Source organism: Pavona decussata, unplaced genomic scaffold, assembly GCF_977016875.1.
Source record: "Pavona decussata unplaced genomic scaffold, jaPavDecu1.1 SCAFFOLD_274, whole genome shotgun sequence".
Lineage (NCBI taxonomy): Eukaryota > Metazoa > Cnidaria > Anthozoa > Scleractinia > Agariciidae > Pavona > Pavona decussata.
The window spans coordinates 247735-263796 of record NW_028145676.1 but is presented as its reverse complement, the minus strand read 5'-3'; the positions used below and the strand labels follow the sequence as shown (position 1 = coordinate 263796).

General features: G+C 36.5%; 1 protein-coding gene across 1 annotated transcript in view; it reads right to left on the bottom strand.

Annotated features, from left to right (window-relative positions):
• LOC146455417 (uncharacterized) overlaps positions 1 to 1743 on the bottom strand; it is a 61235-nt gene extending 59492 nt beyond the window's left edge. The window contains exon 1 of the mRNA XM_085094301.1: positions 1406 to 1743. Coding sequence (XP_084950427.1) covers positions 1406 to 1496 — 91 coding nt within the window. The 5' untranslated portion in view covers positions 1497 to 1743. The remainder of the gene's footprint in view (positions 1 to 1405) is intronic.
• Positions 1744 to 16062: the final 14319 nt, after the last annotated feature.

Here is a 16062-nt window from a genome sequence, read left to right as displayed (position 1 = left end):
TAACTTCAAGGAATCGTAACGTTAAAAAGTATGGTCTCTCGTTGCAGGTTATAAACAACGTGGAAAGCCCTTGAACGAAATTTGCAGTTTTTAGTCTGCCAAATTTCCTGCGTGAGATATGTTGATATTGAGCTTTATAATAAAAATAAAAACACCTTCAGCGTAGCATAAAATACGGGGTTAATGATACAAACTATTTTGATCAATACAGGTTACAAAATTGTGTCCTCGGTCAGTGGCCGTTTCGTGCTTATGCTCAGTGATATAAGACCTTGAGCTTGGACCATGTTTTCCATATCACTTTTACATTCTTTAATACGATTAATACGTCTGATAAGACATTTTTTCTTCAACTTCTTCAACAAAAAAAAATTTTTTGTTAACGGGGGATAAAATGTATTTCGAAAATTTCTTTTCGTTTTTGAAATATAAAAGATATCTTATTTCGGCGCACCTGTATCAGAAATTTATTTGGTACATTGTCTTCCTTAATAGACTTTTTTTTTACTTATTTTAACTCCTTTTAATTCAGAGGGGAAAATTTGGCAGAAAAAACGCAAAAGATAAATGATCGTGTTTCCCCGTTTGTGTTGATCCAAACTATTTATCTTTATTAATTTGGTGTTGAACCGAATATGCAGCTGAGTTTCAGACCTAAATTAACAACAAAGTCAGCGCGAAAATCATATTGATAAAACATTTATCACCACAGTGTCGAGATAATCATGAACCAGCAGCACAAACGACTCATCATAGTGTTATCTATTTGCATATAGTGTTATCTGAAAAAAGTGAGACTTTTTGGGAGCCCGAACATTTTTTTCGTTTTGAACCGAGCGTGTTAAGATAGTGTCATCTGCTACATTGTCGGATTTTGTAGATAATGTTTCTTTCTTGGGTCCACGAGGTTCATTTTGTTGCCTTTAGTTGAACCGAAGTACCAGCGGTGTAAAAAGTTGTAAGGAGACAATTTGTTCGTAAATAAACAGCCAAATCGGTCAAGAGATGGGTACAAATCTATTTCTATGGGCCGCTGTAAACTTCCAACTTTATGTTTGACGAGTTAGCTAGACACCAAGATTAGTTTATACGCCTTTCATTCAAAGACACAGTAGACACTATAAAACTGAAGAAAAATTCTTTCCTGCTGTCTATAGTTGTAAAAACTTTCTTGAAGGAAAGTGAAACACACTTTTATTTTGTCCCTACTGTAACAACAAGCTGCAAAGTTTTCTTAATCAACTTATCGGCTGAAGGACTGAAATGTTTGCCATATTTACAACATGATAACAATGAAAACTTTGGCGCATCCAATATCAACCAAAGACCGTAGATTTAGTGACTCCTTGTATTTAGTTCTTAAAGTTACCTAACTATTAAATTGTGTCCAAATTTCTTGTCTAACCTTTTTGGGCATCAGTGTTGTATTGCAGCCAAGCACCCCAAAGATAACACAGGAATAGGAAATCAAGAATGGAGAAGTAACAACCTGCCATACTTGAACAAGGACAAACTTGATCCCGAAAAATAATTCACTGTGTGTGGTCTTGGTCAATACGAGACCAAAAAAGATATGGGTGGTTTCTCTAGCAAGAAACAGTTTTTATCTGCAGATTCAGAATTAAGACCATGCATCACTCCTATTGGCTGTAGAAAGGCACTTGTATATATTGCCATACATTTTGAAAAGCCGTCCATTAAATGTCAAAACAGGAAGTCTTAAACTGCGTAAAGACTTCCCGGGGAGCGCTTGCGTTTGAAATATGAAACATAGGTACAACCAGTATGGAGGCGACATCAATAATGCGGGCAATTAGCAGGTGTAGTGCAATTGACAATGACGCGAGAAATAGCTAATGTGTGACAGGAGCTGACGATTGTGGTGCAAATTGTTAATGCAAACCACAAAAGCACGTACACTTTTATCGTCACTGTGAACAACTTAGTGTAAAATAAACGACCGATTTAAAAATGTTGACGAATGTACTATGAATGTGCAATAAGGGGATTGCTTCAACTTATCTCATAAATAAAAAACAAAGATCGATAGGAACTCAGCGAGTTTACCCGTTAAAAATAAAACTATTATTTCATAGATTCCTTTGTTTGGCGCCTTTGTTTCTGTCATTCAACTCCAATTTGTATAACTGTTATGTTGTCATAGCGGATATATTAAAAGGTTGTTTTGATCGATGGAAACCGCAAAAACCTGTGCGAGGAAAGGCTCGAAAATATGGTGGTAAATTGTCTCAAAATTTGACCAAAAAGTTACGATCTTTGTGATGAATGTGTGTCCTGCTATGAATGGTGTGTGATGAGTTTTGCGTCTGTTATGTCTTGTTTAGCATATTTATGAATCTACGGTTTTGATCCGTAGACACCAACGTCAAAATAGGACCTAATAAAGTGTGTTGCTGTAATCGAACGCTTTGTTCTGGAAAAGTCTACTTAAGTGATGGCTGAGAACAGCACATTACGCCGAATTACCGGTAAATTTGAAGAACGGTTAACTTCAAGGAATCGGAACGTAAAAGTATGGTTTCCCGTTGCAGGTTATAAACAACGTGGAAAGCCCTTGAACGAAATTTGCAGTTTTTAGTCTGCCAAATTTCCTGCGTGAGATATGTTGATATTGAGCTTTATAATAAAAATAAAAACACCTTCAGCGTAGCATAAAATACGGGGTTAATGATACAAACTATTTTGATCAATACAGGTTACAAAATTGTGTCCTCGGTCAGTGGTCGTTTCGTGCTTATGCTCAGTGATATAAGACCTTGAGCTTGGACCATGTTTTCCATATCACTTTTACATTCTTTAATACGATTAATACGTCTGATAAGACATTTTTTCTTCAACTTCTTCGACAAAAAAAAATTTTTTTGTTAACGGGGGATAAAATGTATTTCGAAAATTTCTTTTCGTTTTTGAAATATAAAAGATATCTTATTTCGGCGCACCTGTATCAGAAATTTATTTGGTACATTGTCTTCCTTAAAAGACTTTTTTTTACTTATTTTAACTCCTTTTAATTCAGAGGGGAAAATTTGGCAGAAAAAACGCAAAAGATAAATGATCGTGTTTCCCCGTTTGTGTTGATCCAAACTATTTATCTTTATTAATTTGGTGTTGAACCGAATATGCAGCTGAGTTTCAGACCTAAATTAACAACAAAGTCAGCGCGAAAATCATATTGATAAAACATTTATCAACACAGTGCCGAGATAATCATGAACCAGCAGCACAAACGACTCATCATAGTGTTATCTATTTACATATAGTGTTATATGAAAAAAGTGAGACTTTTTGGGAGCCCGAACATTTTTTTCGTTTTGAACCGAGCGTGTTAAGATAGTGTCATCTGCTACATTGTCGGATTTTGTAGATAATGTTTCTTTCTTGGGTCTACGAGGTTCATTTTGTTGCCTTTAGTTGAACCGAAGTACCAGCGGTGTAAAAAGTTGTAAGGAGACAATTTGTTCGTAAATAAACAGCCAAATCGGTCAAGAGATGGGTACAAATCTATTTCTATGGGCCGCTGTAAACTTCCAACTTTATGTTTGACGAGTTAGCTAGACACCAAGATTAGTTTATACGCCTTTCATTCAAAGACACAGTAGACACTATAAAACTGAAGAAAAATTCTTTCCTGCTGTCTATAGATGAAAAAACTTTCTTGAAGGAAAGTGAAACACACTTTTATTTTGTCCCTACTGTAACAACAAGCTGCAAAGTTTTCTTAATCAACTTATCGGCTGAAGGACTGAAATGTTTGCCATATTTACAACATGATAACAATGAAAACTTTGGCGCATCCAATATCAACCAAAGACCGTAGATTTAGTGACTCCTTGTATTTAGTTCTTAAAGTTACCTAACTATTAAATTGTGTCCAAATTTCTTGTCTAACCTTTTTGGGCATCAGTGTTGTATTGCAGCCAAGCACCCCAAAGATAACACAGGAATAGGAAATCAAGAATGGAGAAGTAACAACCTGCCATACTTGAACAAGGACAAACTTGATCCCGAAAAATAATTCACTGTGTGTGGTCTTGGTCAATACGAGACCAAAAAAGATATGGGTAGTTTCTCTAGCAAGAAACAGTTTTTATCTGCAGATTCAGAATTAAGACCATGCATCACTCCTATTGGCTGTAGAAAGGCACTTGTATATATTGCCATAAATTTTGAAAAGCCGTCCATTAAATGTCAAAACAGGAAGTCTTAAACTGCGTAAAGACTTCCCGGGGAGCGCTTGCGTTTGAAATATGAAACATAGGTACAACCAGTATGGAGGCGACATCAATAATGCGGGCAATAAGCAGGTGTAGTGCAATTGACAATGACGCGAGAAATAGCTAATGTGTGACAGGAGCTGACGATTGTGGTGCAAATTGTTAATGCAAACCACAAAAGCACGTACACTTTTATCGTCACTGTGAACAACTTAGTGTAAAATAAACGACCGATTTAAAAATGTTGACGAATGTACTATGAATGTGCAATAAGGGGATTGCTTCAACTTATCTCATAAATAAAAAACAAAGATCGATAGGAACTCAGCGAGTTTACCCGTTAAAAATAAAACTATTATTTCATAGATTCCTTTGTTTGGCGCCTTTGTTTCTGTCATTCAACTCCAATTTGTATAACTGTTATGTTGTCATAGCGGATATATTAAAAGGTTGTTTTGATCGATGGAAACCGCAAAAACCTGTGCGAGGAAAGGCTCGAAAATATGGTGGTAAATTGTCTCAAAATTTGACCAAAAAGTTACGATCTTTGTGATGAATGTGTGTCCTGCTATGAATGGTGTGTGATGAGTTTTGCGTCTATTATGTCTTGTTTAGCATATTTATGATCTACGGTTTTGATCCGTAGACACCAACGTCAAAATAGGACCTAATAAAGTGTGTTGCTGTTGTTCTGGAAAAGTCTACTTAATTGATGGCTGAGAACAGCACATTACGCCGAATTACCGGTAAATTTGAAGAACGGTTAACTTCAAGGAATCGGAACGTAAAAGTATGGTTTCCCGTTACAGGTTATAAACAACGTGGAAAGCCCTTGAACGAAATTTGCAGTTTTTAGTCTGCCAAATTTCGTGCGTTAGATATGTTGATATTGAGCTTTATAATAAAAATAAAAACACCTTCAGCGTAGCATAAAATACGGGGTTAATGATACAAATTATTTTGATCAATACAGGTTACAAAATTGTGTCCTCGGTCAGTGGCCGTTTCGTGCTTATGCTCAGTGATATAAGACCTTGAGCTTGGACCATGTTTTCCATATCACTTTTACATTCTTTAATACGATTAATACGTCTGATAAGACATTTTTTCTTCAACTTCTTCAACAAAAAAAAATTTTTTGTTAACGGGGGATAAAATGTATTTCGAAAATTTCTTTTCGTTTTTGAAATATAAAAGATATCTTATTTCGGCGCACCTGTATCAGAAATTTATTTGGTACATTGTCTTCCTTAAAAGACTTTTTTTTACTTATTTTAACTCCTTTTAATTCAGAGGGGAAAATTTGGCAGAAAAAACGCAAAAGATAAATGATCGTGTTTCCCCGTTTGTGTTGATCCAAACTATTTATCTTTATTAATTTGGTGTTGAACCGAATATGCAGCTGAGTTTCAGACCTAAATTAACAACAAAGTCAGCGCGAAAATCATATTGATAAAACATTTATCAACACAGTGTCGAGATAATCATGAACCAGCAGCACAAACGACTCATCATAGTGTTATCTATTTACATATAGTGTTATATGAAAAAAGTGAGACTTTTTGGGAGCCCGAACATTTTTTTCGTTTTGAACCGAGCGTGTTAAGATAGTGTCATCTGCTACATTGTAGGATTTTGTAGATAATGTTTCTTTCTTGGGTCTACGAGGTTCATTTTGTTGCCTTTACTTGAACCGAAGTACCAGCGGTGTAAAAAGTTGTAAGGAGACAATTTGTTCGTAAATAAACAGCCAAATCGGTCAAGAGATGGGTACAAATCTATTTCTATGGGCCGCTGTAAACTTCCAACTTTATGTTTGACGAGTTAGCTAGACACCAAGATTAGTTTATACGCCTTTCATTCAAAGACACAGTAGACACTATAAAACTGAAGAAAAATTCTTTCCTGCTGTCTATAGATGAAAAAACTTTCTTGAAGGAAAGTGAAACACACTTTTATTTTGTCCCTACTGTAACAACAAGCTGCAAAGTTTTCTTAATCAACTTATCGGCTGAAGGACTGAAATGTTTGCCATATTTACAACATGATAACAATGAAAACTTTGGCGCATCCAATATCAACCAAAGACCGTAGATTTAGTGACTCCTTGTATTTAGTTCTTAAAGTTACCTAACTATTAAATTGTGTCCAAATTTCTTGTCTAACCTTTTTGGGCATCAGTGTTGTATTGCAGCCAAGCACCCCAAAGATAACACAGGAATAGGAAATCAAGAATGGAGAAGTAACAACCTGCCATACTTGAACAAAGACAAACTTGATCCCGAAAAATAATTCACTGTGTGTGGTCTTGGTCAATACGAGACCAAAAAAGATATGGGTGGTTTCTCTAGCAAGAAACAGTTTTTATCTGCAGATTCAGAATTAAGACCATGCATCACTCCTATTGGCTGTAGAAAGGCACTTGTATATATTGCCATACATTTTGAAAAGCCGTCCATTAAATGTCAAAACAGGAAGTCTTAAACTGCGTAAAGACTTCCCGGGGAGCGCTTGCGTTTGAAATATGAAACATAGGTACAACCAGTATGGAGGCGACATCAATAATGCGGGCAATTAGCAGGTGTAGTGCAATTGACAATGACGCGAGAAATAGCTAATGTGTGACAGGAGCTGACGATTGTGGTGCAAATTGTTAATGCAAACCACAAAAGCACGTACACTTTTATCGTCACTGTGAACAGCTTAGTGTAAAATAAACGACCGATTTAAAAATGTTGACGAATGTACTATGAATGTGCAATAAGGGGATTGCTTCAACTTATCTCATAAATAAAAAACAAAGATCGATAGGAACTCAGCGAGTTTACCCGTTAAAAATAAAACTATTATTTCATAGATTCCTTTGTTTGGCGCCTTTGTTTCTGTCATTCAACTCCAATTTGTATAACTGTTATGTTGTCATAGCGGATATATTAAAAGGTTGTTTTGATCGATGGAAACCGCAAAAACCTGTGCGAGGAAAGGCTCGAAAATATGGTGGTAAATTGTCTCAAAATTTGACCAAAAAGTTACGATCTTTGTGATGAATGTGTGTCCTGCTATGACTGGTGTGTGATGAGTTTTGCGTCTGTTATGTCTTGTTTAGCATATTTATGATCTACGGTTTTGATCCGTAGACACCAACGTCAAAATAGGACCTAATAAAGTGTGTTGCTGTTGTTCTGGAAAAGTCTACTTAAGTGATGGCTGAGAACAGCACATTACGCCGAATTACCGGTAAATTTGAAGAACGGTTAACTTCAAGGAATCGGAACGTAAAAGTATGGTTTCCCGTTACAGGTTATAAACAACGTGGAAAGCCCTTGAACGAAATTTGCAGTTTTTAGTCTGCCAAATTTCGTGCGTTAGATATGTTGATATTGAGCTTTATAATAAAAATAAAAACACCTTCAGCGTAGCATAAAATACGGGGTTAATGATACAAATTATTTTGATCAATACAGGTTACAAAATTGTGTCCTCGGTCAGTGGCCGTTTCGTGCTTATGCTCAGTGATATAAGACCTTGAGCTTGGACCATGTTTTCCATATCACTTTTACATTCTTTAATACGATTAATACGTCTGATAAGACATTTTTTCTTCAACTTCTTCAACAAAAAAAAATTTTTTGTTAACGGGGGATAAAATGTATTTCGAAAATTTCTTTTCGTTTTTGAAATATAAAAGATATCTTATTTCGGCGCACCTGTATCAGAAATTTATTTGGTACATTGTCTTCCTTAAAAGACTTTTTTTTACTTATTTTAACTCCTTTTAATTCAGAGGGGAAAATTTGGCAGAAAAAACGCAAAAGATAAATGATCGTGTTTCCCCGTTTGTGTTGATCCAAACTATTTATCTTTATTAATTTGGTGTTGAACCGAATATGCGGCTGAGTTTCAGACCTAAATTAACAACAAAGTCAGCGCGAAAATCATATTGATAAAACATTTATCAACACAGTGTCGAGATAATCATGAACCAGCAGCACAAACGACTCATCATAGTGTTATCTATTTACATATAGTGTTATATGAAAAAAGTGAGACTTTTTGGGAGCCCGAACATTTTTTTCGTTTTGAACCGAGCGTGTTAAGATAGTGTCATCTGCTACATTGTAGGATTTTGTAGATAATGTTTCTTTCTTGGGTCTACGAGGTTCATTTTGTTGCCTTTACTTGAACCGAAGTACCAGCGGTGTAAAAAGTTGTAAGGAGACAATTTGTTCGTAAATAAACAGCCAAATCGGTCAAGAGATGGGTACAAATCTATTTCTATGGGCCGCTGTAAACTTCCAACTTTATGTTTGACGAGTTAGCTAGACACCAAGATTAGTTTATACGCCTTTCATTCAAAGACACAGTAGACACTATAAAACTGAAGAAAAATTCTTTCCTGCTGTCTATAGATGTAAAAACTTTCTTGACGGACAGTGAAACACACTTTTATTTTGTCCCTACTGTAACAACAAGCTGCAAAGTTTTCTTAATCAACTTATCGGCTGAAGGACTGAAATGTTTGCCATATTTACAACATGATAACAATGAAAACTTTGGCGCATCCAATATCAACCAAAGACCGTAGATTTAGTGACTCCTTGTATTTAGTTCTTAAAGTTACCTAACTATTAAATTGTGTCCAAATTTCTTGTCTAACCTTTTTGGGCATCAGTGTTGTATTGCAGCCAAGCACCCCAAAGATAACACAGGAATAGGAAATCAAGAATGGAGAAGTAACAACCTGCCATACTTGAACAAGGACAAACTTGATCCCGAAAAATAATTCACTGTGTGTGGTCTTGGTCAATACGAGACCAAAAAAGATATGGGTGGTTTCTCTAGCAAGAAACAGTTTTTATCTGCAGATTCAGAATTAAGACCATGCATCACTCCTATTGGCTGTAGAAAGGCACTTGTATATATTGCCATACATTTTGAAAAGCCGTCCATTAAATGTCAAAACAGGAAGTCTTAAACTGCGTAAAGACTTCCCGGGGAGCGCTTGCGTTTGAAATATGAAACATAGGTACAACCAGTATGGAGGCGACATCAATAATGCGGGCAATTAGCAGGTGTAGTGCAATTGACAATGACGCGAGAAATAGCTAATGTGTGACAGGAGCTGACGATTGTGGTGCAAATTGTTAATGCAAACCACAAAAGCACGTACACTTTTATCGTCACTGTGAACAGCTTAGTGTAAAATAAACGACCGATTTAAAAATGTTGACGAATGTACTATGAATGTGCAATAAGGGGATTGCTTCAACTTATCTCATAAATAAAAAACAAAGATCGATAGGAACTCAGCGAGTTTACCCGTCAAAAATTAAACTATTATTTGAGACATTCCTTTGTTTGGCGCCTTTGTTTCTGTTATTCAAGTCCAATTTGTATAACTGTTATGTTGTCGTAGCATATATATTAAAAGTTTGTTTTGATCGATGGAAACCGCAAACACCTGCGTGAAGAAAGTTCGAAATCGTGATGCTAAATTGTCTCAAAATTTGACCAAAAAGTTAAGATCGTTGTGATGAATGTCTGTGTCCTGCTATGACTGGTGTGTGATGAGTTTTGCGTCTGTTATGTCTTGTTTAGCATATTTATGAATCTACGGTTTTGATCCGTAGACACCAACGTCAAAATAGGATCGGATAAAGTGTGTTGCTGTATTCGAACGCATTGTTCTGAAAAAGTCTACTTATGTGTTCAAGCTCAGAACAGAACATTACGTCGAATTATCGGTAAATTTGAAGAACGGTTAACTTCAAGGAAAGGAACGTAAAAGTATGGTCTCTCGTTGCAGCTTATAAACAACGTGGAAAGCCCTTGAACCAAATTTGAAGTTTTTAGTCTGCCAAATTTCCTTCGTGAGATACGTTGATATTGAGCTTTATAATAAAAATAAATAGGTCTTCAACGTAGCATAAAATACGGTGTTAATGATACAAAAATATTTTGATCTATACAGGTCACAAAATTGTGTCCTCGGTCAGTGGCCGTTTTGTGCTTATGCTTAGTGATATAATACTCTGAGCTTGCACCATGTTTTTCATATCACTTTTGAATTCTTTACTACGATTAATACGTTTAATTAGACATTTTTTCTTCAACTTCTTCAACAAAGTGAATTATTACGTTAACGCGGGATAAAATGTATTTCGAAAATTTGTTTTTGTTTTTGAAATATAAAACATACCTTACTTCGGCGCACCTGTATCAGAAATTTATTTGGTACATTGTCTTCCTTAAATCACTTTTGTTTTTTACTCACTTTAACTCCTGTTAAAACAGAGGAGAAAATTTGGGAGAAATAGGCAAAAGATAAATTATCGTGTTTCTCCGTTTGTGTTGATCCAAACTATTTATCTTAATTAATTTAGTGTTGAGACGAATATGTAGCTAAGTTTCAGTCCTATATTAACAACAAACTCAGCGCGAAAATCATATTGAAAAAACGTTTATCAACACAGTGCCGAGATAATCATGAACCAGCAGCACAAACAACCCATCGTAGTGTTATCTATTTACATATAGTGTTATATGAAAAAAGTGGGACTTTTTGGGAGGCCGGAACATTTTCTTGTTTTGAGCTGAGCGTTTTTAGATAGTGTTATCTGTTATATTCTTGGAGTTTGTAGATAATGCTTCTCTGTTGGATCTACGAGGTTCATTTTGTTGCCTTTACTTAAGGCAGAATGTTTTTTTTATTCTTGAATTAAGCCAAAGCAAGCTTTCTATAATCACCGGTACAAAGGCAGAACTTAAAAAATTGGTCAAAAATTCATGTTTTCTTTTTATTTAAGTTTAAGGAAATAAAATTGTTTGATCTACTGGGTGCTTTCGTGAAAGCCTCACATACTTTGGATCATCGGTTTTGTGTGACGAACATAAGGGTTGCATTTAGATACCCTATTAATTTATTTCGATGGAGGGAATACTCTAAACAAACAGAAATCCATTTGTCACAGGGATAGTTGAAAGAATTAAGTCCCAACACGTTATTTCTGGTAAGATGCTATCAAATGATAACAATTGCAAGTCTAGATATATAACAAAGCATGTTTTGTTTTCCCTCGAGTCCTGATGTTTCCCTCGACTTCGCCTCTGGAAACATCAGGACTCGAGGGAAAACAAAACTGTCTCCCTCGAGACCATACATTAAGTGTATATTGTTGCCGGAAAATAAAAATACACTTACATTGAAGTTACGCTCATAGGTAACCTCCTCCGTATTTTCCTTGGAGTTTGTGTAAATGTATGTCCCATAACCTTCCGCTGTTACCGATACCTGCCATTTGGAAATAGCACCTGAGAGTTCTCCAGAGTCGATGGTAGTCGTCACACTCAGTTTCCATCCGTGTTCGCTGGAGTAGCTGGAGGACGTCTTCTTTGTCCATTTCTTGGTGAATTTCCACGTCAGTGCAGATGAACCGCGATTGACGGTTGTGTCTGAAAAGGAAGTCCCTTCTTATCAATCACTGAGGCCATTATGAAAAATTTGGGCTGATGTCAATATTTGCAATTTAAACGAATTGGTTTTACAGTAAATATAAACTTTAATTGGATTGCATGGTGTCGTAAACCTCAAAAACCGTTCAAGTATTATTATCATAAATGAATAAAAATTGAAACTAAAAGTGTCTTTGCCTCTGTTCTACAAAAGCTCTCTCCAACCGAAGCAAGTTTCGTTTGCACTTTAGCTCGTAATTTTTTTGTTTGTGTGTTTGTTAAAGACATTAAAAATACTATTCAAACGCAAAGAGCGAAACCTTCAAAATTGAGCTTTTAAAATAGATAGGTTGAGCAACATCAGATTTACTTGTTGCTTTGTGTACTCAATCCTCCCTCCTCACAAACCTTTTTTATTCTCAGACGGAATACTAAAGCAGCCCTTGTATTAATTCCTACAAACGGTAGGAAAAGCAAAAGCAGTTATCAAAACCAGTTGAACAAGCGTAAACTTTTTACACCGCTACGATAATCTGGAAATTCCGACCATGGATTGAGAAAAGGATAAGTCAACCGATTCTCAGATCGACTGAAAGGCATGGAGAGGTCTGTTTTAGACTGCATTTAATTAAGCTTTTGCTTTTTGAGGTTAGAGCGGTATTATAGAGTGGTTTATAAAAAGATAGCAAACCCTTAAAGGCAAGGAAGTACTAAATGAAACGAAACGTGGCAGAAACAATGTGTATGAAATAGTTAAAAAACACACTAATCTAACTGATAAGGTTGACACCAATGATACCCAGGTTAAAGTTTGAAAACTTTGTAACTCTACAAAATAAGAAATTGTCTTAGAATTTTGGGGAATATATATTGTCGCACAAAGAAGAAACTTAAAACAACGCACGTTTCAGGATCTGTTCAGAAATAAAGCAGCTGTGACCCTTGTCCCTGTTCACAGTTCGTTTTCACTTGGAGCATTTTAAAATGTCTCTTCAGACCGCAGTTACGACCAGTCGTCTTGTGGCTGCGTTTGTCTACTGTAGTTTGTCTACTGATGAGTTATATGCTTTTGTTTCTGTTAACAAACTGTCAGAACTTGATAATTTCAAATAAACATCAGCGTTACGATTAAATACCTTGTAAGATGGACTCTGGTTTAGTCTGGATGTTGTTAGAATTGAGATCATCCACGTGAGTGATGGTCACCTGTCTTCGAGCCGCTTTCACCTGGCACAGTACTAGAGCATTGGTCAAAGTAAAACTTGGCTTTTGACTGTAGTCGTCTCCACAGTAAGTTACCCAGGAATAACGGCTGCTTTTTGTACAAAAGCCCAACAGATCTTTCTTTATCCAATTTCTATGACAATCTTTGACATCCGCCTGTTTCAAATAGCAAGGGATCCAAGCCTTGCCGGTGTTGTACTCTACTACTTGACAAGGCTTGTTCTTGTAGACGTAATCCCTGAATGAGATCCACACGTACTCAATTCCAGTCTGGGAAAGTCCATACTTCCTAATTAGAAGATAGGAAGACAAAATTGATTCAGTGCTCACTGACATAGGGTCAGGATTTGAAGAACCGAGCCGTACACCCCCCACCAAAAGTTCCGAGAAGTACTACCCCCCTCCCTCCGAGCAAATGAAAGGAAGTATTGTCACCATTTATGATTTTACCTGGTACGATTTTACCAGCGCGAGGTTTGTTATTTGTACGAGTCGACCCTCTCAGGTCTAAACGTTTTATTGAGGGAGGAGCCTTTTTCTTGAAATAAGGAGTTTTTGAGCTAAATGTGACGTGCAGTGACTTTATATCGATAAACCTCCTCCTTATTAGTATGCGGTGTTTTATCTGCTGGTAAAACACTCCTCATTAGTATTCGGCGTTTTTCTCGTATGCTATTTTCCAACGTTCACAAAAGCATAATTGTTATGACTTCTATTGACACACTCTTTTCCAGGAATGTTTTTGAAGCCGTTCAAAAAATTCACAACACATGTTTTATCGGGTCTAAAACCATTTGGCTGCGCCTCGCGGTTTTAAACCCGATAAAATCTCCTGTTCGTTTTTTAAACATTACATAAAAATTCCTTGAATCAAATTTTAAAACTAATTCTCTAACTTGTACTGAAGTACTAAAATCACTTCCATTTAACCATACAATCGATTGGCAGACATTAAATTTGAGAAAAGCAGATAAAGTAACATACCGGAGCACATAGAATTCGCCGCTTCCTTGCTCTCTTTCCCATCCCCACGGAAAATAAGCCTTACATTTGCCGTTGTCATCATGATAACCGATGGGATTTGCTCGTCCATATCTATTCCAGTAGGGAGAGAGAGAGCTCCCGATCACTATTGTATTTATTGGTCGCGCACGCTGTCATCTTTGTTTTGTCCGTAGATCATGAGTAAAACAGCTGATGAATATGGCAATTTTAAAATTCGCGGTAGTTAAGAATATTATTTTCATGCAGAGTGCTTTTCAACAATAGGCATTGTTTCATTTGACATGTATTGTTATTCATGTCTGGGCTGAAAACAATAGCTCGCCAGCTCTGCACGCGCTATTTTCAAATAAAACTACGACCAACAATTTTCAAACTGAAAAACATAAAGGTTCCTCGTTACCAATTTTCGAAATTAAAACGGATTCTTTTCAAGGAAAGACTCGTCTGCCATTTGCCGTGCGTGAAAGTCTAGTAGGTATGTTAGTTTCCCCAAAACAGTTCTCCAAAATGAATGTCTATACGAAAATTTGGAAAATTTACTGTATATTCAAGTGGAAAAACATAAAACTTCTACTTTCTCAATTTCATTCCTTTTTAGTGCAAATTGTAGACTAATCCTTGATTTTCAAGAAGCCGTGCGTGAACCTTGAGATTATCATTTCTGAGACTCGGGAAAGTGAATTTTGTGAACCCTAGTTGCCTAGTGTCGGCCCATTCTTCTCTAATTTATAGCTCTTCAAAGCGCGATCGCATTCAAATTTGCCGCTTCAGTGGCTATGAATTATTCATGATGTCCAGGCATTCTGCGCGATGGCCGGTATGTGCTGGTCTGGGCCACCAAAGGAGTCTGCAGGAGGAGACCCGTAGCATTTCGACCAGCGGCCCACCTGGCCCGCCTCAGCAAGGTCCAAAATACTCAGGGCTGCGAGAAGCAGCGCAAGTGACAATGACTTCATCTGGTGAAACAAAAGTATATGTTTATGTCATTAGGTTATTGAGCAATGCTAGAAGACACCTAGAGAGCCTCAATATTTTGACACGCTAACGTGTGGATTACAAATTTATTTTGATTAAAGTACTTTGCAGCAAAGTTAAAGGAAGGTTTCTGTACCATACAAATTATGCATACATTTTAGGACTCGACTCTATTCATGCCCGTTCGTCGTGTAAGAGGGTTTAGTATGACAGTGATCATGTATAATTAATACTGGGGCTGTACGGAAATCTTTCCAAAGTTTGTAACTCATTGTATGAATCGAGACAGCAGTGCGAGGTAAGTTAATTTGTAACACGTCATTTACATATAATATTGCATACATAAAATTAAAGATACAAACTCACTGTATTGATGAAGAAAATATAGTTTTAAAGTTTTAGGTGGTATAATTTTCTGCACATGATTAACGTAGATGTATCAATGTGGCGTACCAAGTTTAAATGCTGTTAACTAGTGGAGGAAAAATAATTATTTTTCTAATTTCTGAGTACCAACCCATGTACTGTCCTTCTTATACTTGCCGCAAGTCGTCTTCTTATGCGCGGAATGAGTGACTGACGAGCGACGAGGTTACGAGGACTTTGAGAAAGTCTATGTCCTTCTACGAGGAATTTGAAATTTTTCACAGCTCATTTGAGAGCACGGGCATTTTGACACATTTAATTTTCCGGCTTAAAATTGATAAATTGAAGAAAATTTCGTTCTTTCCTTCTCCATGAAGAAAGCGAACAAAAAAGCAAACAAACAACGAACAACAGAGTTTAACTTCTCGATAGTGCCATTTTGACAACATTTGATTGCGTTTTGGGTTTCCGGATTCTCGATTTTAGGTTATCGTTTCACGGTCATACCGTTTCACGAAACAAATTGGCATCCAGCGACTCGAAAAAGGCAGACGATTAAAGAAGTACGTTTGATTACAGTTACCTGATTGAAGAGCAACCGACTTCAATTATCCTTATTACATGTAGCAAGCTTGTTAAAGGCGTCTACATGAACTTGAAAACGGCAGCACAAATGTTTCAGGTTGGCTTCAATTTCTTTCTTGGCCATCCACAGCCAAAAACGTGTAAAAATAGTTTTCTTTATTAGAACAGCGTTTTAAAGAATTTTTGGTTTAACTTCTCGTCTGCTATTACTGAAAAAGTG